Source organism: Choristoneura fumiferana, chromosome 11 (assembly GCF_025370935.1).
Source record: "Choristoneura fumiferana chromosome 11, NRCan_CFum_1, whole genome shotgun sequence".
NCBI classification, from domain to species: Eukaryota; Metazoa; Arthropoda; class Insecta; order Lepidoptera; family Tortricidae; genus Choristoneura; species Choristoneura fumiferana.
Window position 1 is genome coordinate 13,694,758 of NC_133482.1, and position 21,955 is coordinate 13,716,712.

At 37.4% G+C, this 21,955-nt stretch overlaps 2 protein-coding genes across 2 annotated transcripts in view; both read left to right on the top strand.

Moving 5' to 3' along the window:
* Positions 1–13,687, top strand: part of LOC141432845 (uncharacterized) — a 32,014-nt gene extending 18,327 nt beyond the window's left edge. The window contains exons 5-9 of the mRNA XM_074094641.1: positions 207–2,682; positions 4,210–4,333; positions 8,730–8,908; positions 10,507–10,623; positions 12,556–13,687. Of these exons, the coding sequence (XP_073950742.1) occupies positions 207–2,682; positions 4,210–4,333; positions 8,730–8,908; positions 10,507–10,623; positions 12,556–12,701 (3,042 nt within the window). The 3' untranslated portion in view covers positions 12,702–13,687. The remainder of the gene's footprint in view (positions 1–206; positions 2,683–4,209; positions 4,334–8,729; positions 8,909–10,506; positions 10,624–12,555) is intronic.
* A 4,730-nt stretch (positions 13,688–18,417) lies between these two features.
* LOC141432380 (uncharacterized) lies at positions 18,418–19,998 on the top strand. The gene is made up of 2 exons (XM_074093920.1): positions 18,418–18,977; positions 19,724–19,998. The coding sequence occupies exons 1-2, from the start codon at positions 18,569–18,571 to the stop codon at positions 19,912–19,914; spliced, it is 600 nt and encodes a 199-aa protein (XP_073950021.1). The 5' UTR covers positions 18,418–18,568; the 3' UTR covers positions 19,915–19,998.
* Positions 19,999–21,955: the final 1,957 nt, after the last annotated feature.

Genomic DNA, 21,955 nt, shown 5'->3' on the forward strand with positions numbered 1-21,955 from the left:
CGTTATTTGCTCACCAATCGAAAACTGCATGCTCGTAGATGATATCATGATACCATTCTTGCATGTTATTAAAATAAGAATCATTAGAACTTAACTAGCTGTGAAAAAGTGAAACTGCTAATATTTTGCTATAATGTACAACTTCACATTTGTACCATCGAAAATAATCAAATGTTGTCAATTTACTCTATGATTATTTTTATTAGGTAGTAGCAGGAAGGCTTTATGAAATAGATTTCACTGCATCCCCTACCAGATGCTCCAATAATGACATATTCCTTTCTGAGTGTGGAGCAAATAATGAAACAGTACTGTTTTGCCACTCAAAAATTTGGAGTCGTGTTTGGTTAAAATCAAACAAAATTGAAGTGATTTGCAATACCGACACACACGAAAATCTAAATGATGAAACGTTTGATGAAGACAAAAAGAAAAGAAGTTTAGTGGTTACATCTAATGAAGAACGACAACCTAAAGACATAACGAAAGTTCTAAATGATGAGTTAAAAGGTAAACCAGTTGGGATACAAGTTAAACCATTTGGTTCGCAGGACGACAAATTTAATTATAAAGGAAATAGAGACCTTGCACAAGAAGCAATTCTTAAGTTCGAACGATTGTCTAATGCAAAATATATGCACAAACTACTAAAAATTCACCGGGTTTCGGAGCAAATCAATGAAGGGATTCTTACTACGATTGAATTCTCTATGTCACCTACGGAGTGTCTTATTGGTAACGCGATAAATGTCAACGATTGCAAATTCAAAGAACCTAAAATTGAATTTTTATGCCTCTCTACTATATGGGAAAGGTCATGGATATATCTGAAAGATATAAAAGTGTCATGTAAAAATCGAAAATCCAAACACGCAAATCCTACCGAATGGGATGATGAAATTCCTGGTGCTCGTCAAATTGAAAGAGAAAAACGTCAGCTTAGAGAAGATGATGACTATATAGAGGATGATCTTACTTTCTACTATGCAGATCGCGCTGTTAAAGAAATAAATGACAGATCTCAAAGTCATAACTTACAGAAACTTATAACTGTCCATGCTATTGATGACACTATGCAAATGGGTGCACGCATGATCCGAATGTACATTGAAACGGCTGTCACTTTCTGTTTGCGTCCACAAGCAGGTGTGCAATTGTCAGAATGTGAGGAGATAGATGGCTTAAATCGTAGATTGTGTCTTGTTAGATTATGGCCTGATCCCGATGATGAATTGGTCGTCCAACATGTGGCTGTAGTATGCGATGACGACAGTGACTTCGCTTCGGTGACAGGAATATCAATACCTATATTAATAACAGCCTCAATAAAAGAAATAGAAAAAGCACAAAATATAAAATTCAAGTTAGTCCATCAAGGGGAACCAAATATAGTTCCTACTCTCAGTTCAAAACATCCGATTAAGATGAATTTTATAGTTGCAAGTACCAATTGTTCAAAGGACGTAGATGTTTATAAACATCGAGATACATGTTTCGTAGATACTGCTAAATCGCCTACGGCCTGCGAGTCCATGACCTGGTTAGTACCCAACAGTATGGAGGTGAAGGATGTTACTGTCAAATGCTACGGTAATACCGTGGACAGAAAGAAACGATCTGCAAATATAAATACCGATAAAGCTAGTATTGATATCACGATTGGTAAACTAGTTGACGAATCACTGGAGAAGTTAGAAGCTTCATCCGCGCACAGATATAAACAGAGAGTGTTCCAAATTAATACCTATTCTACAAAAATTCAAAAGGGACGTGTGACTACAATAGACTTCGACGTGGGATTTACATCTTGTTTAAAATACGAGTACGTTGCGAATATTTCTAGTTGTGAGTTCATCGAGCATCTTCCGAGGCGGCATTGCGTTTCCCATGTTTTTGAGCGACTATGGGTGGAGAACGGTAGAAACATAGAAGTAATATGTGAAGACGACGAGTCCCCATTAGAACCACATGTGGGATTAGAAAGTTCAGAAATGGCTATGGAATTAGCGAAAGAAGCAGTAAAGCATATCGAAGCGAAATATCCGTATCCGAGGAGGCTTAAAGTGGTAAGGATATTCTCCCTTGAGAAACAGGCTCTCGCAGGCATTCACTACAGGATGAAAATAGAGGTGGGTGTCACCGACTGTATGGCGTTGAGCGTGAAATCTGATTGCAAACTGAAGCAGGATGGCAATTCCAACAAATTTTGCCGTGTGAATGTGTGGATAAGGCCCTGGACGGAGCACGCTCCGAATTTCCGCGTCTGGTGCGACTACCAAGAGAGTCTGACGACCGAACACCACCATATGCTGCAAGCCGAGCAACTCTTCTATGATTTCTTGACAACGTACAGCCCCGATTACGTGGACAATTACACTGAAATGGCAAAGAGATTTACGATATTCAGAGCTAACGTAAGGAAGGTGCATGAGTTGAATGTCCACGAGAGGGGAACTGCGAGGTACGCAATGACGCGGTTTTCTGATTTGACCTATAAGGAGTTTACCAGCAAGTACTTGGGGTTGAGGCCTGATCTGAAGAATGCGAACAACATTCCTTTGGTCAAAGCAGAGATCCCAGAAGTGCAGCTGCCCGATAAGTTCGACTGGCGGGATCATGGTGCTGTCACGGAGGTCAAGAACCAGGGCTCCTGCGGCAGTTGTTGGGCGTTTAGCGTTACTGGTGAGTCAATTTGATTTGGTGTAGAGTTTTGTTTCTGCTTCATTCTATTTTTAAAGATACATATTCCCATTTGAAGTGAGATATTTTACACGAGTTTAAACTCTATTACTTAATATTTTCACAGTTCCATGAAATGCATTACAATGAATTATGTCCGAAGTTAATTAACAAGCTAGGTACCCTATTGATAATCGTTTGCACGTCATAAAACAATAATGCCAATAGACATGTCGAACTTGAAAGTTCGACTTTAGCGACATATTCATTTGATTGGAACTTGTTTAAAAATTGGTAGGTCACTTAAAATTTGGCTGATGGTACGACGAAGATTGTGATTTTTATTTAATTTATTTTATTACAAGTTTACGACACGAGTAGTGTTTACCCGCGGCTTCGTACGCTTAAATCATTAAAATACAGCAGTTGAATTGAAATTCCGGGATATTACGAAATTCCCGTCGGGATTCCCAAAACTTACATCGTGGTCGTTTCCGACGTTGCATTAAAAACAATAATGCCGAATTTCATGACTCAAATCTTATGGCCCAGTGGTTGTTATTTCGAGATTTTATCCCTATCCCGTGGGAATATCGGGATAAAAATTTGTCTATGTGTTATAACCGATATCCAGCTATCTGCACATCAAATTTCATCCAAATGCGTCCAGTCGTTTTAGCGTGAAGGAGTTACAAATATACACACACACACACACACACACACACAAACTTTCGCATTTACAATATTACTAGCGTTTACCCGCAGCTTCGCACGCGTAGAACATTAGAGACAGCAGTTGAATTAAAATTTGGATTTTATTAAATTCTCGTGGGAATACCCGAAAATGACATCGTGGTGTTCATTGACGTTAAATAAAATACCCATATCAAATTTCATGACTAAACCCAGCGGTTGTTGTTTCGAGATTTTATCCCTATTCCGTGGGAATATCGGGATAAAAGAAAGAAAGAAAGAAGACATTTATTCACTAACACAGAAGAGACACATATACAGCAAAAATTTACACAAATAAAAATAATAATAATAATAAATTACAGAAAAACACATGAATAGAATAGAATAGAAGAATAGAAATCATTTATTCATATATAAGCAATTACAATTTACACAATTACAATAAATGCGCCAAACTGGAGTGACCAGTTTGTTGGCGCGCCGCGCTCAAATCACATTACTTAATTGTTTACGAAAACACATAATAAAAAGTAGCCTGTGTTATTCGAGACGTCCAGCTACCTACATAACAAATTTCATGACTTAAGCCCAGCGAATAGACTTTTCTATTCCTTAACAACGAATTAATGACCGGTTTTTTAAGAAAATAAAAGTCTAAAACGCATAATTATTGGAGTAGACACATTAACTTATATATTAAGAAGTGTTCTATCAGACAACATTATTAATTTTCATTACATTTTTATGGAATAATCGAGAAAAACTAACAAAAATTCAACGTTGCCAGCTCAGCAGGTATAAACGCTCTTAAAATGTATACGCTTTTTTGCACAGGCAACATTGAAGGTCAATGGAAGCTGCAGACTGGCAAGTTGCTTTCGCTGTCGGAGCAAGAGTTGGTCGACTGCGATAAGTTGGACCAGGGCTGCGACGGAGGCCTACCGGACAATGCTTACAGGTATTATACATATGTGTACACAAAAAATCGAAAGAAAGTTAAGAGATCACCACCGCCCATAAACATCTGCAACACCAGGGGTATTGCAGACGCGTTGCCAACCTAGAGGCCTAAGATGGGCTCCACAATTTTCCAATAATTTTACCGGAAACAGTGCACACGCCTACTGCTTACGGCAGGATTTCGAGCGAAATATGTAGCAATCCGGGCGGACCTTGCACAAGGTCCTACCACCTGTCTTGGAAAAGCTAGATGGATAAATAAACATCAGCACAAATTTTCCACAATATTCATAAATCAAATAAAAAACCGGGAAACAGCGTGTCCTCAATTTTTTATTGTATCATTTTGTCGGCATAGTTTACATATATATTCGTGAAAAATTACAGCTTTCTAGCATTGATAGTCCCTGAGCAAATCCGCGGACGGACAGACAGACAGACAGAGACATGGCGAGACTATAAGAGTTCCGTTTTTGCCATTTTGGCTACGGAACCCTAAAAAGATATTGTACCTGATAACTAACGTCTTTAATCGATTAATATCATTTAATATGAGTGAGTCTCACGGTAGTTTCATGTTCGAAATTCATAAATTCATTCATATTATCCCACACCTAAATGTAAAGGGGTGACACTCTTTCCCGGCCCGAATAATACCGACATGGAAATACCGACCCTGTTTTTCGTGTACACGCTCATGTTAGTTTCTATGGGCATGTACACAAAAAACAGGGTCGGTATTTCCATGTCGGTATTATCCGGGCCGGGAAAGAGTGTCACCCATGTAAAGCGATATCAACTCATAATAATACACCATTTTAATTTAGACCTACATTTAATTTTTGAAAGGCCTAAAAAAATTAATTGCTGTATTATTTTGGGTTGAAAGATCTAGTTGGAAAATAAAATCTTAGTAAATCCATAATGGATCTTAACTTAAGAGATAGAAGGTTTCGATCTAGATGTGAGTTATGTCCTCGTAAAGTAAATTAGGTAACCTTGTTATCCTTATGATTATGATACGAATCAATATTGTTTGTTGTAGTGAAGAACCATAAACACTTGCATGAAGCAATAAAGTAAACAGGATAATTAGCATAGTTATGACTTGTTTGAATGGCTTTTGTTGAAGCATTCGGTGTTGTCATGCAGCAAACCAAATGCCAGCGACCGACGAACTTGAATAAACAATAATATAACAAGATCAAATATATAAACAATCAAGACCAAATTAAAACCGGCCAAATGCGAGTCGACTTCGTGCACCGAGGGTTCATTTAACCCTTAATAAGGTAGAGGCAGGTGCAGGTGATTTTGCAGGTGGTAGGACCTTGTGCAAGGTCCACCCGGATTGCTACCACCATCTTGCTCGCTAATCCTACCGTGAAGCAGCAGTGCTTGCACTGTTGTGTTTTGGCGTGGAGAGTAAGACAGCCGGTGAAATTACTGGCACGTGAGGTATCCCATCTTAGGCCTCTAGGTTGGCAACGCGTCTGCAATACCCCTGGTCTCTGGATCTCTTACCATCAGGAGACCCACTTGCTCGTTTTCCATCCAGTCGAATAAAAAAACCGGCCAAGAGCGTGTCGGACACGCCCAAAATAGAGTTCCGTAGCCATTACGAAAAAATAAGTAATATTTTGCTAAGGATTTCGTATTTTATACGGAATCTTCCAAGTTTAGGTATATTTTATACCTTAGGCTGCTATTTACTCTTAAACTACTAATAATTCTCAAGCAAACTTAGCCGTTATGGTTTTCCTTGAAAGTTTGATATGATTTTCAAATTTTTCCACCCGCCGGTTTAGATTTTAGAGGGGGGGGGACGCTCGATTTTAATGAAAATTTGCACTTTAAAGTTGAATATTTCGCAAACAAATCACTGAATCGAAAAATCGTCTTAGCAAACCCCTAATGGTTTTAAAAGATCTATCCAACGATACCACACACTATAGAGATTGATGAGAAAAAAAAACACCCCCACTTTACGTCTATGGGAGGTACCCTAAAAAAATTGTTTTAAATTTTTTTATTGTACCATTTTGTCGGCATAGTTTATATATATATATCCGTGAAAAATAACAGCTTTCTAGCATTGATAGTCCCTGAGCAAAGCCGCGGACGGACGGACAGACACACAGACAGACATGGCGAAACTATAAGGGTTCCGTTTTTGCCATTTTGGCTCCGGAACCCTAAAAAGGCGATTTAGCGACCACTTGCATTGAGTTGGAAACTGAACCTCATTAATTTCAGAATACGTCACAATTCCCATTGTATTATTGAAAATACGACTAGTTTTTAAAATATTCTTTGTCAGGTATGTATTCGATAGCTGCTTTTGATTCTGTGGTAGTATGCTCCAATAAATGGGGCATTATTAAGGGTTAATCATACAATCATTGCTTTCATGTATCACATAGGATCTTAAACTAAAAAAAAATATTTCCCAAACATGAAAACCTGTAGTAGCCCGCACTGCAACATAACTTAAAGCTATGTTGCAGTGTTAATTAATAATTACACAATAATCGGATAATTCGGGTTCCGCACAGTCGGAGGCAAAAAAATACAACCCCTAGACAAATATCATAGAACATTTTTTTTATCAAAGGCGATATAATATAGGCACCTAAGTCGTCCCTCCATCTCTCTTCGGTCTGCCTCTATTATGTTTATAATAACAATGTAGAACTCTTGATTTATAATATGTTTGTTCTCGTATGTTTAATATGTACTCGTATTTGAATATGTATTTATCTATATGTATAAGTATGTTTATCCGTTGCCTAGTATCCATAGTACTTTGGCTTAGCTTTGCTTAGTTTGGGACTAGGTCAATTGGTGTCAAGTGTCCCTTTTTTTATTTCTACCCTATGTACTAACCCTCATACCAAACGCCACAGTATTGACGGAGAAATTACTACTGAGAAAATTTATTTTGAAAATATTTTTACAAGCTTTTCACTTGGAATGTGCGTATGTAAAAAAGAAAAAAAAATGTAACTTTCAAAATTTGCAAACCATTTTTGAACCAGTTCCTGGTCTCCGATTGAGCTGAAATTTGTCACCCTGTAGAGAAATCCAGAATTTCAATTCAATAGGCAAGCCTGAAGATCCAGACAGGAGACATCTCCTTTTCTGTTTCTTATTTAAATTAAACTTATGCGTATAATTTGATTACTTGAGGTAATTATGGATACATTGCTGTGTATCTAAATTACCAATGTAAATAATGTTAAATAGCTTTATCCTGCGTCTACGCTTTTGCGGCATAATAAAAATTGATAGCTTTCTATTCCGCGGGAATTTCGATAAATCTTGGACCTTCTAAGGTCCTCGATGAATATTTCTGCCAAATTTCAAAACCCTAGCTCCAGTGGTTTAGGATGTAGCTTGTGAGTCAGTCATTCAGTCAGTCGCGTTACTAATTTATAGGTATAGATAAGTTAATTCATTCGTTCCACAAATCAATAAAAAAAAACAATCAATTTTGTGAGACTAATTGATTATCATGCATTTAATGATGATTAAAATTTAGTACTACAAACAATTTATTTCTTCACTAGGTGTTGTGCCCAACTTTGTCAGCGTTCCGTAATTTTGAACTTTCCCGAATAGTAGCCTATATTAATCAAAGCAGGGATAACGTAGTTTTCTATAAGTTTTTTTTTATCTGAATTATTTAGTTCTCTCTCTTTTCTATCTCTTTGTTACTTTTGTATATTGGGTGGTTCAGGAGACGTGAGCAGGACCAACCCCACACCCTTAGTAATTAATGATACTAATGATAATGGATCGTTTACAATCATATTTATAATATTCCCGCACCCTAAAGCTGCGTTTCCACCAATAATGCGCGAGGATGTGTTGCCACGAATGCGTTTTTCATTAACCAATAGAAATGCTTCATCGCACAGCACATCTCTGGTGGAAACAGCTGAGCGGAGCGAGGCGAAGTAAATTCCTCTCAACACATCCTCGCACATTATTGGTGGAAACGCTGATATGCCGTGATATACTCTGTTTCTACGGCAGGCGAAAAAACTTACTATAACTTACTCATTCTAAAACATGATACAACAAGTTTTGTTGTCTTGAGTGACCACTAACAGCCCGTACTTTGAAAATTTGTCATCATCATCATGTCAGCCGAAAGACGTCCACTGCTGGACATAGGCCTCCCCCAAGGCTCTCCACTCAAAAATTTGTACTGAGAGCAAATGATAAAAAAGTGCATCGGACAAAATATATACTTCTTCAACGTTCGTTTTTTCGCCAGCCCTAGAAACAGAGTATATAATCACTAATTTTGTAATACGCCTTTGATACTAATAATCTTCTCGACAATGAATTTGAATGCGTGACGGTTATCACCTATATTTATCTTTCAGAGCAATAGAAGAGCTTGGTGGCCTGGAGTTGGAATCCGACTATCCTTACGAGGGGGAGGACGACAAATGCGTGTTCAACAAGACCATCGCCAAAGTGCAGATCAGCGGCGCCGTCAACATCTCCTCCAATGAAACCGATATGGCCAAATGGCTTGTTGGAAACGGACCGATTTCTATAGGTGAGTTATTCTACTAATCATACAACGTCAATATTAGACCACGATTCCTGGATGAAAAATTCCTATATAATTCTGGTGATTTAGTGTCATTTGGTACAAATGGAAAATCGTCCACTTGAATTGGCCAGTTTGAATTTGGATCAAAATGAACACCATCCAAAGTGGATTTTGTCAAAATGTAATTGTGCCAAAAAATATTTACAACCAAATTTATTTTTGTTGGAAATTAATTAAACCCAAATGAAATATTGTCCATCAACCATCATCATAAATTAGGAACAAAATAAAATAAGCAATAAGTGAATGTTGTCTAAATCAAGGCATAACTGAATATGAAGGCCCAAAACAAATGATTTCGGGTGCAACATATTTACAATTCGTCATAATTCTGAGTGTACGTAAATACAAGTAGTCGTTTTTTTTTCGGCATACATCAAATTCGTCAATTTTATCATAGGACAAGGAACAATTTTCATTGTTGATGTATTTCAAGTTTTCATTTTTCTGCTGTGACGTATAATTTGGAGTCGTCCATTTTCCATTTGCACCAAATGACAGTAAATTATTCTAATTATACCTAATAGTCCGTCAGTTACACGTTAGATTTGTTTTGTCAATCAGACAAATGACAAAGATGAAGCGCCTCAGAGTTCGGGGTTCGCCCGTGATGTGCGACACTTTAGCACGACGTGACGTCACGCAGAACTACCAGGCTAGATCTTCTTAGTTTTTTGTTTAAATGACGAAAGAAAAAATATGTTTCCAATATTTCCTGATAATCTAACTCTTTTAATTTTTTTACTCTATATGAAGGCGGACCATGATTTGATTGGTGTTTTAATGGATTCACTGCAGCAAGATTAAATTACCGCAACACTCGTGTGTAATGCAAATTCATGTAAACTATACCAGGTGTGAGGAAATATGATATTACATTGTTATTTTAGGTGCTATTGTAATTAATTTTAAACTGACTGTTTATTTGTCGAATTAAAAGGCATGCACGGATAGTGTTATCCAACATTTGTCTTGTTGTTTGTACGAGTATGCAAGTTTTCCTGTCTACCTCAAAACCTAATTAGGTCGAACAAGGTTAATTCCCTGACATAATTCACATTAAAATAAATTATGTTAAATAAATACAACGGACACTTATACTCTTTACTTGTATAGAACTTACTATATCAATAAATACACATTAAACACATAAGATTCAAGAGCAAACATGTGTTTTTCGATGACCGATCGATTCGTCAAATTTAGTTGCGCAGATGTTGCTTTTGGCAGAGTAACGTTTGTCATATTATCATAATGGCACTTACTCGTTTCGTCGATTATTCATTTTGTTATTGTCACAGTTGGCAGGACTATTGGTAAAAGAACGATAAAATGCTTCTCCTCCCTTGGACAAAAAAATCCCCTTTACAGACCGCATTTCTCAACCGATTTTCGTGAAGTTTTCTGTGCAAGTTTGATAATTAAATGAGCTTTTTTGTCCATCAAGTTTTTGGTGCTGTAAACGATAAGACAAATTTGGACTACACCTCGCAGAAACCACTAGTTACATTTTATTTAATACGACGAATTGTTACTTTCAGGTATAAACGCTAACGCCATGCAGTTCTACGTCGGAGGCATCTCGCATCCCTGGAAGATGCTCTGCAGCCCGACCAATCTGGACCATGGTGTGCTCATAGTTGGATTTGGAGCCAAAGGTATTCGAAGAACACCTAATTATAAATTATGGTATTATTTTCGATCAACGGCGTCTTAAGTTCTGGGAAAGCAGAGGTGTAAAGTCGGTCAGGTGGGCTAGTTTGGGGGCGCAGCCGTTTTTTTTTCATACCAAAGCTACGGTTTTCGCCCTGTATTATAGGTTAGGTCAATTAAAATTTTATATTTAAGAATCTAGCTGCCCGCCCCGACTTTGCATGGGTGTACGAATGAACATAATAATACCAGATCTTCCCTTGTCTCACTCACTTTCTTATACTTGTGGCGATTTTTGAATTCAACATTTTCACTTTTCTCTATAATTTTTCAAACAATTTCCTCCTGTCAGTCTTTTTTGGAATATTCGTGAGTGGGCATACATGGACAAAAACTACCGAAAAATAACTCCAGTTGTCAAGGTAGCGGTCGTAGCAATTTTATACAAGTTATGGGTTTTACAACGGAAATAGTTATTTTTAGGAAAATACAATCACATATGCACATGCAACTGTTAGCATCTTTTAATATCTCACATTAGAGTACCTAAATAAAAAGTGATAAGAATCGTAAAATGATACAGGGTGTTCCGTAAGTTACACGATAAACTAGTGGGAGGTAGGTGGACAGGTGTGATACCGCTCGTTTTGTGGGTGTCCATGGGCGGCGGTGAGTGTTTTTATTAGTTGACCCGCATTCACGTTTCCCCTCTTACATAACACCTACTAATCCAGTAAACTAATGTTACACCAAGAATAAATACAGAAAAATTACTTTGGTACAAGTCTCACCAGTTTTGAGATGTTTATATTTTCTGATTTTAGTAATAACGTGCACCCGTACTGAGTATACAATACACCCCACTAATGTTATTTTCCGCCAGTTTTTTTATAAATAACAAAGAAAGATAAGAACCTTTTCTGACTCCAGATTTGAATGTGACAACGCATATAAAAAGTAAAGCTTGATTGCGTAACTTGACATTTAATGACGATTGTAAATAAGGAAAATCGATTTTGAGGTTACCTGTACATCTTAAAATAGCCATATGTTTATTAATTAGATAGACATTGAAGGACGGCCGGGGAAATTTGGGTATTCAATCGAAGTAATATTTCTGTCTTTTACGTGTCGTTAAGCGAACCCAGCTTAAATAGTCAATGATATTAATATGTATGGAAAGGCTTCAGAGGTCTCTCTCCAGGCAGATGTTAAACCAGAGGAAGTAGACGGTGATTTTTAATCGGTGATCAGGAATAACAAAAAGCGATTTAGACGGTCATACTGAATAACTTTTCCCATGGGACCAATACGAAAATCGAGAAAAAAATCCCTGGTTTCATTCATTGAGGCTGGTGAGTGCTGAGGTTTCCCATGAAATTGCTGATTTTTTCATTTTCGCGGTTCGTATCCCATGAAAGTTGTTCAGTATGACCGATTTTCAAGTGGTTCATAAATGACGGAGTTCTGAGGTAACAAACATCCAACCGAAAATAACCTCCTTCTCCTTTTTTTGAAGTCGGTTAAAAAGGCACAAATTTGGAGTCTGTAGTCGGAGTCGGAATCTCTGTGACTTCGAAGAAAATGACAATGCTTTTCTTAACTGTAGTAAAAAAGGCATTAGGCATGTATGTGTGCTGCTGCCGCGTTCGGAGCATGTTTTTCGGTTGTATTGTAAGCCTATGAGATCTTTACCTACTTAATTAAATCATTGTGCTTACTTTCTATTTAGGAGGTTTTAGAATTTTTTACTTCTGCAATATTAAGATTGCAACCGGACTTTGGAAAACTTAAGTTTTTTTTTTTACTAAAATAGAATAGATTAATATATTTTTGAGAAAGTTACGATTATGATTTTCCTCGAAATTTTTGGGGTTTTTATATGGAAATCGGACTTTGATTTGAGATTTTTGTAAATAATCTATTTTCCTTTTCAGACTATCCGCTCTTCCACAAGCACCTGCCGTACTGGGTGATCAAAAACTCTTGGGGCAAGCAGTGGGGAGAGCAAGGTTACTACCGCGTGTACAGAGGGGACGGCACGTGCGGCGTCAACCAGATGGCGAGCAGCGCCGTAGTATAAACCAAGTTAAGACGGGAAGTTCTTTAAGTCAACCTTTCGAAATACGTAGACCACAATAAAGAGTAGAAATTGGATTATTGATATACAATAATAATGAACATTTCAAAAGTCTACACATGTCCCTCTGTGATCGCTATGAATCTCCCTTTTGAATTTACTCGTGTACAAAGAAATTGTTATATTGACATTTAGTGACAAATAATGAATCTCTTCATTAATATTTAGTGTGTACGTGTTGTTTTCATAAAGCAACATTGTGTCTTCCAGTGGTTGTCTTAAATATTATTGTGACAAAAATATTGTACTTATTCCTTGGTTAAAATGCCCAGTGGCAGTTGGAATACATGTACCTAATAATAAGGAAAATGTCAAGACGGGAAGTTTTGTAATTGTTTTAATTAAAAAAAATCTTACACGGTTAAGTTAGAGCATGCATAAATCAACTTATAAATTATTGTTAAACTTTGACGATGTTATTAGTAGTTATTTCTTATACTCATTTATGAAATTACGTTAAGTTGTTTTTCTTATGATTTTTGTTTTAGCAAGCTATATACTAGTCCCATGACATTATTGTTTTATAATGTTAGTGAATTATTGTCTCCTGCATGAACTATGCACACTTTTATTTTCTTCGTTAAAATATGTTTTCTTGACAATTTGTATCAAAAAAATCCTACATAAAAACTTCATTTATACGTGTATACAACATGTATGTAACAACTTAGATTTGGGTGTAATTTATGTACAAAAATGCAATATATTAAATGTATGTAATAAGATATGTATAATAAGTAAGTAATATAAGCGATAAATATTTATTCTGCCGTCATTGCATATAATAACAAGTGTGCAGTTGTGCCTTTTGATTGAGTGGCGGCAGTATAGTGATATGTATAAGAAGAACTTTTGATATCAAATATATCAAGCACTTTGGACGACTTTGTTACTTATGAATCTCCAAATAAATGAGTTTTCGACAAATATATGAATTGTTTTTTTACATGTATAATCCAGGCGGCACAGGTTTGCCGTACAGCACAAATAAATTGGTAATCGGAAAGACTAAAGTACTTAATTAAACGAAGCCTCATAATTTGACGATGAAAAAGTAGGAAACTTGAAATATTTGACATATTCAAGCAAATTTCTACGTAAAATAATAGTTACGAAGAAAATGACACTCTGTTGCCGGCTACGGGTGCTAGTAACTGTGTGATTTTGTTAGATCAACTTATAAGTGGATCTCAGTGGGTGAGAGTGACACAGTCCTACGATTACTCTTACTTCACTAATGGCATAATGTACGACAATTACATACATTTCGATATTAGATACTTGCAATTAATTGCAGGTGTCCATGGGCGACGGTAATCACTTACCATCAGGCGATCCGATTGCTAGTTTTCCCCCTATTCCATAAAAAAAAAAAATAGAAAATGCATGCAACCTCAAAAAAAACTTCGTTTAGAACTAGTTCCTATTTAGCACTCGGTAGAATCCTGTCACAGTCAGCATTTTCCGCACTTGTCAAAAAAAACTTGATAACGACAGCAGAGGCTCCCTGCGACAGGGTTCCACCGAGTGCTAAATAGGAACTTGTCAGGCTTTAACTCGGCGAGTCACAAGCAGGTACAGTTAGGAAACTGAATCACGTGCCAGGGTGGAACCTTTGTGCTACCGAGCTACTTACGTCATGTTGCCATCCCAAACATTTCCCATAGAAATTATAGTGAAATTGATTATGAAAAGGTTCCACATCGGTACGCGATTTAGTTTCCTTGACTGTACATAGTTCACCTGATTTTCAGCAAGTGCGCCTTAGAAAACCCACTCCCACTAATAAACTTGATCAGCACGTGTTCGTAAGCACATGTTCTATTTAAAATAATATGCAAGTGAACACGTGATATCGTTACCTAAGCGCGAGGCACGTGCGTGCACTCTTTTTAACCCTCGACGCAAAAAGAGGGGTATTATAAGCTTGACCGCTATGTGTGTCTATCTGTGGCACCGTAGCTCTTAAACGGGTGGGCTGATTTGAATGAGGTTTTTTTTATTTGAAATCAGGTTTTTAGCGATGGTTCTTAGAGATGTATCATCAAAATTGGTTCAGCCGTTTTTGAGATATTGAACTTTGTAGTGACAAAGACGCTTAAAGACGGGGGTTTTTTGTATCTAATAAAAAGTGCCATGTTCGTGGTTGTTTACGCTTTAGAGCGCTTTTACATTATCCGATCCGATATCGGTATCGGACGACGATACGATATCGGGGCAAGTAAAATGTATCAAATATGAACCTGTCTTTCACATTGTCCGGCCCGATATCGGATATCGGAGCCGACACCGATATGTTCACGGCACCATCGGACGCCCGTGGGCTTTCGGTCCATAAAGTTTGTATGTGTGCTATGCGTGTATCGAAATTATCTCTTGTGTGCGGAGAGCCCGATTCGTGGCGGCTATTGTGAGCCGGCTGTATCGGAACGATTTTGTCGGAAAAATGTGACATGCGCACATGGTGTCGGCTATCGGGTGTCGTCCATCGTCGTCCGATACCGATATCGGATTGGATAATGTGAAAACGCTCTAAGATCCATTTATACGGTGTAGCGGTGTGAGAAATATCGTGCTAGTTTGCCTTACATTGCTGGGCCTTATCTTGTGGCTATGGGTTGAATGAAGATGACCAGAGCCCGGAATTTTCACGTCATTTTTGATCTGTCATAGTGACTTCTCACTTATCGACTTCCGAAATTCAATGTCAATATACACAACATGTTAAAAAAGATTAAAAGGAGAAGTCAACAATAGCCGGGTTTATCGTTAAAGAGCGATCTCTTCCAGTTAATAGTAGATTGACAGTCGAAGTGCATAGAGCCATACCTACCAAGATGTTTAAGCATTATGCAATGAATAGAAATTGGATTTAATTTCTAATTTAATAATTCTATATCATAATCGAAGTCCGCTGTAGTGCAAATAGGTGTACTATTATTAGTGTCTTTATAAAACATATTACGATTATTATTTTACGATAATATTATTATCGATATCATTTAGGTAGAGTCGATAAGTGAGAAGTCACTATGACAGATCAAAAATGAACTAATAGTAGATTGTACAACAAGAGCATAAAACGAGCCATTTTACCAAGACGTTCATATAGCCACCCGAGCCGGTACGGCGAGGGTGATAGACATGTCGAGGGGAAAATGGATTTAAATGCTCGAGTTTTACACTCTGCTTTTCACTTCGATGGCGAGGAAATGAAATAGCAACAGTGAAAAAAATTGTTCACTCAACTACGTAAATTTTAATTTTTTATGCATTACTATATAATTATACATTTTTTAGTTTTAGTGATTTATTTTGATTGATTTGATTGATTTTAGTTTTATTAATAAAAAATGTATTAATAAATCTTTAGCAATGTGCAGTCGAACAAACTGAATCACGTGTAGTCACCAGCATTAATATCTGATCTGGCACAGCGGAGCGTGCAAAAATATCTGACACGTCGTTCCGGCCCAAGAAATAGAGTGGTAGGTATCAGATATTTATGCACGCTTGTTGTGTCAGATATTGGTGCTGGTGACTGTATCAGGGTGGAACCTTTGTGCTACTTACATCATGTTGGCACCCCCACATTTACCAAAGAAATCATAACGACATTCATTATGACAAAGAGCAACCGTAGGTAAAGGCTAGTTACGTCCAAATGTCAAACCCAAAATCTTGGTAAGTTGAAATTTGTTGAAACTTCGTAGGAAACCCTAAGGCCCCGAAAAACTACAAAGTTACAACCCCTCCGGCGTCTTACGTCAAAGTCGTAAAATGTCCAGTGTCGAAATTGCGTCCACATCGTAAGAGGTCCATGTCTTACAGCGTCTAAGTCGTGCCACGTCCAAGTCTCAGGTGGTCCAAATCGCGAAATGTCAAAGTAGTACAATGTCAATCTTTACTAATGTCTATAACCTACCTGCATTGACTATTGTATTTCTATACATAACTAGAAACAACGTAGGTGATACAACAAAGGCGTACTAGACGGTGGGAAGTAGGTCGACGACTGTTGGAGAGTGGAGATACATAAGGTACATGTACGTTCTCCATGTTAGTATGCTCTGCGAGTATGTTAGCGATTCTCGAATATTTTCAGCGACGAAAACTAAATATTCCTATCTTGAAAAGGAACCACGGATTGGTGTCGTGTGTATCTATTGTAATTGCGTTTCACTTTAGTTTCATTTTTTGCCAAAATGGCAAAAACGGAACCCTTATAGTTTCGCCATGTCTGTCTGTCTGTCTGTCCGTCCGTCCGCGGCTTTGCTTATGGACTATCAATGCTAGAAAGCTGTAATTTTTCACGGATATATATGAAAACTATGCCGACCAAATGGTACAATAAAAATTAAAAAAAATTTTTTGGGTTCCTCCCATAGACGTAAAGTGGGGGTGATTTTTTTTCTCAGTCAACCTTATAGTGTGGAGTATCGTTGGATAGGCCTTATAAAACCATTAGGGGGTTGCTAAGACGATTTTTCGATTCAGTGATTTGTTTGCGAAATATTCAACTTTAAAGTGCAAATTTTCATTAAAATCGAGCGTCCCCCCCCTCTAAAATCTAAACCGGTGGGTGGAAAAATTTGGAAAAATTCAGCATGATAGTAAGTATATCAAATTTACAAGGAAAACTGTAACGGTTAAGTTTGCTTGAAAATTATTAGTAGTTTAAAAGTAAATAGCAGCCTAAGGTATAAAATTTACCTAAACTTGGAATATTCCCTATAAAATAAGAAATCATCAGAAAAATATAACTTAATTTTTTCATAACAGCTACGGAACCCTATTTTGGGCGTGTCCGACACGCTCTTGGCCGGTTTTATTTCACTACTACTTTGTTCGCGTAGGTTCGCGTCAGTGGCGTAGAGTACCGGAGGGCTAGGCAGGGCAGTGCCCTGGGCCTCCAAGCTCAGGGGGCCCCTCGGACTCTTGAGTTAAAAACTATAAACCGAACTACCTAGTGAAAATTTCTCCCACATTCGGAATATTCGGAACACGAAACAAATAGTGTAGTTGGGGCCCTAGTTTATTTTTTATCCCAGGGCCATTGGTTATCTAGCTACGCTACTGGTTCGCGTGATTAATATTATACAACGTGTCTCTACCCTGGACAAAGATAAATAGGACGTATTGATTAGGGTATTTCTAAGCTATGTACATAATGTACAAAGATTCATACCAAACACCATAAGAGAAATGAATGATTTACGATTTGTTATTCGGAATAGCCTGTATGTATTAAAGATACGTAGCGTAATATATTTTTTTAATAGGGTATTCATTCAATCTAATAAATTACAATATTAGAACATTCCTGAGAAGGAACTCGACTCGGGATTTCGGTCATTGTCCAGAAGAGACACGTACGTATGTATCTATAGCATAATGGCCATGAACATTTTCAGATATGAACAGAGACAAACGAGTAGCCGGACGGACACGGTGAAATAATAAGGATTCCTTGTAGGACTATAGCCGAGCATTTTCTTAGCCACCGATTTCATAAGCCAACTTACTTAAAAATTGTTTTTCTAACATCGTATAATCTTAATTAAATTAGAAACTTTTTACATTTCGTACATAATATACTTACCTAATGAACTTTTTCGAAAACGATTTTTTACAAATCATTCTACTTTATGGACAAAAACATGTCAAATTGAAAAGTAAAAAAAAGACAGCTTTACTTTATATTTTTGAAGGAGAACTAGTTGTTCAGTGTACCTTTTGTAGCCAGTTATTTTAAGATTCTACACTTTCTGAAAGTACGTTTCTTCAGTAAGAGAAGTGAAAAATTATAAATGGACCCTGGTACATCATACGAAGTGTTCAGGAACAATGACACAGCCATAGAACTAATAGTAAAGGACACATCCTTAAAGAACCAAAAGGTATCAAATAGCAATCTTATATCGCGCGGATTGACCATTAAACGGCTCCAGACCGACATGGAAAAACTAAGAGACAAATTAAACAAAGCGAATGCTGACTTGGAGTCATCGAGACATGGATTTAAAGCAGTCACAGGGGAGTTAAAAAAACAGTTAGACTTAGCGAACCAGCGAGAGAATGAGATCCAAACGAAGAATTTGGGTTTACAGTTGGAGAATGAAAAATTGCACGCTTTGTTGGAGTCCAAGACGATTTTAGTTGATAAACTTAAGAAAGAATTGCAGAGTATGAAGAGGGTACTCAAGTTTGCTATTAAAGGTGGGTTTTAGTACCATTAGGTAGAACCTGGACGAGCAAGTTGCACTCGCATTACTGTCATAAAATGTAAAGCAGTGCCACCTGGTATTTTCTTAGGTGTAGGTAGTTATTTTTTAATACAGTGTATTCTGATCATGCTGGTTGAAATATACCTCGATCTATAAAATGGCGTTAAAATGTTGGCGCTGGTATTATTTCACGAAAAACTTTATCACGGATAGACTTTACCACTAAAGACTTTTTCACGAAAACTTTACCACTAATGACTTTTCACGAAAACTTTACCACTAAAGACTTTATCACGAAAACTTTTTCTTATCACGAATAGACTGTACCTATCACGAAAAGACTTTACCACGAATAGTCTTTATCGTGAACTACGAGTAGGAACTTTATGACGCAAAAATATGGTCTGGGGGCACGGTAATGTCTCTGACAACTCGAGCAAAAGAACAGACAGCTCGAAGCAACTCAGGGACTTCGAGGACGAAAAACGTCATTGGTTTAGTTTTTCCTGGTTAAGTACAGACACGAAAACGCGTTCACTCCAAGCACAACGCTACTGATGTGCCTCCATCAGAGATGTGTGAGAAGCGGAGCGGTATGCGAGGAAAACTAAGTACTAAACAGGATTAGGTACTAAATGCACAACCCTTGATCCTTTCTCATTACGATTTTTTTTTCGCACACCGATCCTCATAAGACTGGTGGAACGCAGCTTAATAGGTACATGCATCTGTCCCCAGGTATTTGTAGCGCACCACAAGTACCGGAGAATATAACCTTCTCTGATCTGGACTATGAGGATTTCGAAAACGACCTACAGAGAGACTGTAAGGTCAGATTCGCAGATTCACCTAGGATGGATACCATGGACACAATCGATAGTTCCCTGTTGAAGAATTCACTCGCGAATTCTTTTGAGAAACGATTTTGAATAGTTCGGTTTATTTTGAAAGCTTTCGTCAATCATGTTAATTTTGAACTCTGTTTTAATGTTTGTCTATAACAAAGTGAAGTCCTGAAAATGGTTTTTTATTCTTCTATTGATAGGTACCTGCAATATCTTACATAACCAAATAATACAATAAGCAGTAAGGGAAACAACGCATTTCCGTCGGAAATAAAAAAATCAAAACGAATCCCTTCATAACGTCTTACCATAACACATTACCACTAAACATGACGAACCAAATAGTTTTCCTGGTTATATGCGTCTAATATGCGTTTTTTGATAAGCTCACAAAATAACTGCTGGGTACGAACCTCCTTTCAGAATGAGTGTGAGTGCGGATTGGAATCTTTACGTATACAATTGAATAACTTCGCTGCTTTTCTCGCAATGTTTTCCTTCGCTAAAAACCGGTGGTAGATTTCGCACATAATTTCCAAAAAACTCAAAGGTGGAAGTCCAGGTTTGAACCCACGAATCCCACAATCATTTACTTGAGAGATTAAACCACTCAGCTACCACGCCTTTTTCATTTTTTAAGTATGTAATTTTTCACCGACAGCTACTCCACCGGCACCTTAGAAAGGAATAAGTTTTTGTTAAAAATTACATTTTTAATACAAACTATTTTGCTGACTGTACTTTTTGTTGACTGTACTTGCATTGTCATCCAAGCTACATTTCCGTACCAAATTTCAAGTCGATGCCATTAACCGTTGAAGAGTTCCGTTCTGCGGAGACGATCCGGGCTGGACTACCAGGAGTTCACTACCAGATTATTGTATTGTCACCAGATTTACATAAGTATGCCAAATTTCAAGTAAATGGGACCCCTGGAAGTGGTTCAAATTTAGCTAACAAACAAATAAATAAACAGGGAGAGTTAAAGAAAAGCTTGTAAAAAACCGGCCAAGAGCGTGTCGGACCCGCCCGAAATAGGGTTCCGTAGCCATTACGAGAAAATGAAGTAATGTTTTCTAAGGATTTCTCATTTTGTACGGAATATTCCAAGTTTAGGTACCTACATTTTATACCTTAGGCTGCTATATTTACTCTTAAAGTACTAATAATTCTCAAGAAAACTTAACCGTTATAGTTTTCCTTGTAAGTTTGATTTTTCCACCTACCGGTTTAGATTTTAGAGGGGGAGGGGGGGGGGACGCTCGATTTTAATGAAAATTTGCACTTTAAAGTAAGTGGAATATTTTGAAAATAGATCACTGAATCGAAAAATCGTTTTAGCAACCCCCTATTGGTTTTAAAAGACCTACTCGTATCCAACGATACCCCACACTACAAGTTTGGATGGGAAAAAAAATCATCCTCACTAAAAAAAATTGTTTTTGAATTTTTTATTGTACCATTTTGTCGGCATAGTTAACATATATATTCGTGCAAAATTACAGCTTTCTAGCATTGATAGTCCCTGAGAAAAGCCGCGGATGGACAGACAGACAGACAGACAGACATGGCGAAACTATAAGGGTTCCGTTTTTGCCATTTTGGCTACGGAACCCTAAAAAGGAAACTATTACCTAATCGCGATATCACGAAAAATTAACCCTTTACCAGGCCCCTTAGAACTAGCGTGTCTTCATACGTACTTTATATACTGTTACAACCGTATTTAACGCCTTGTAAAAATGTATTTACGAAAGTCGGAGATGTTCCTTTAAACCAGAAATAAAAATGTGGGTTACGGTTATCCCATCGCCTGTCTAAGTAATTAACTGTCATACTCGATTTTGTCTTATTATATTCTTGATCAGGCGAAGGGATATATTCCTCCCACATCTTATTCTTCAGGGAAAGTCTTTAAAGGAGATTTTACAGCTAGGTACATGAATTCGCTCTAGGTTGAACACAAAAACAGTTTTATTACTTACGCGAGTTTTTATGACACGACAAGACAATTTACCGGGCCATGGGAAGAATAGCTCCCGCACAGTTAAACTCTAATAAGGCCATGGGATAATGTCAACCCACATCCTAATTTTGGTCATACACAAAAATGCATGAATATTTA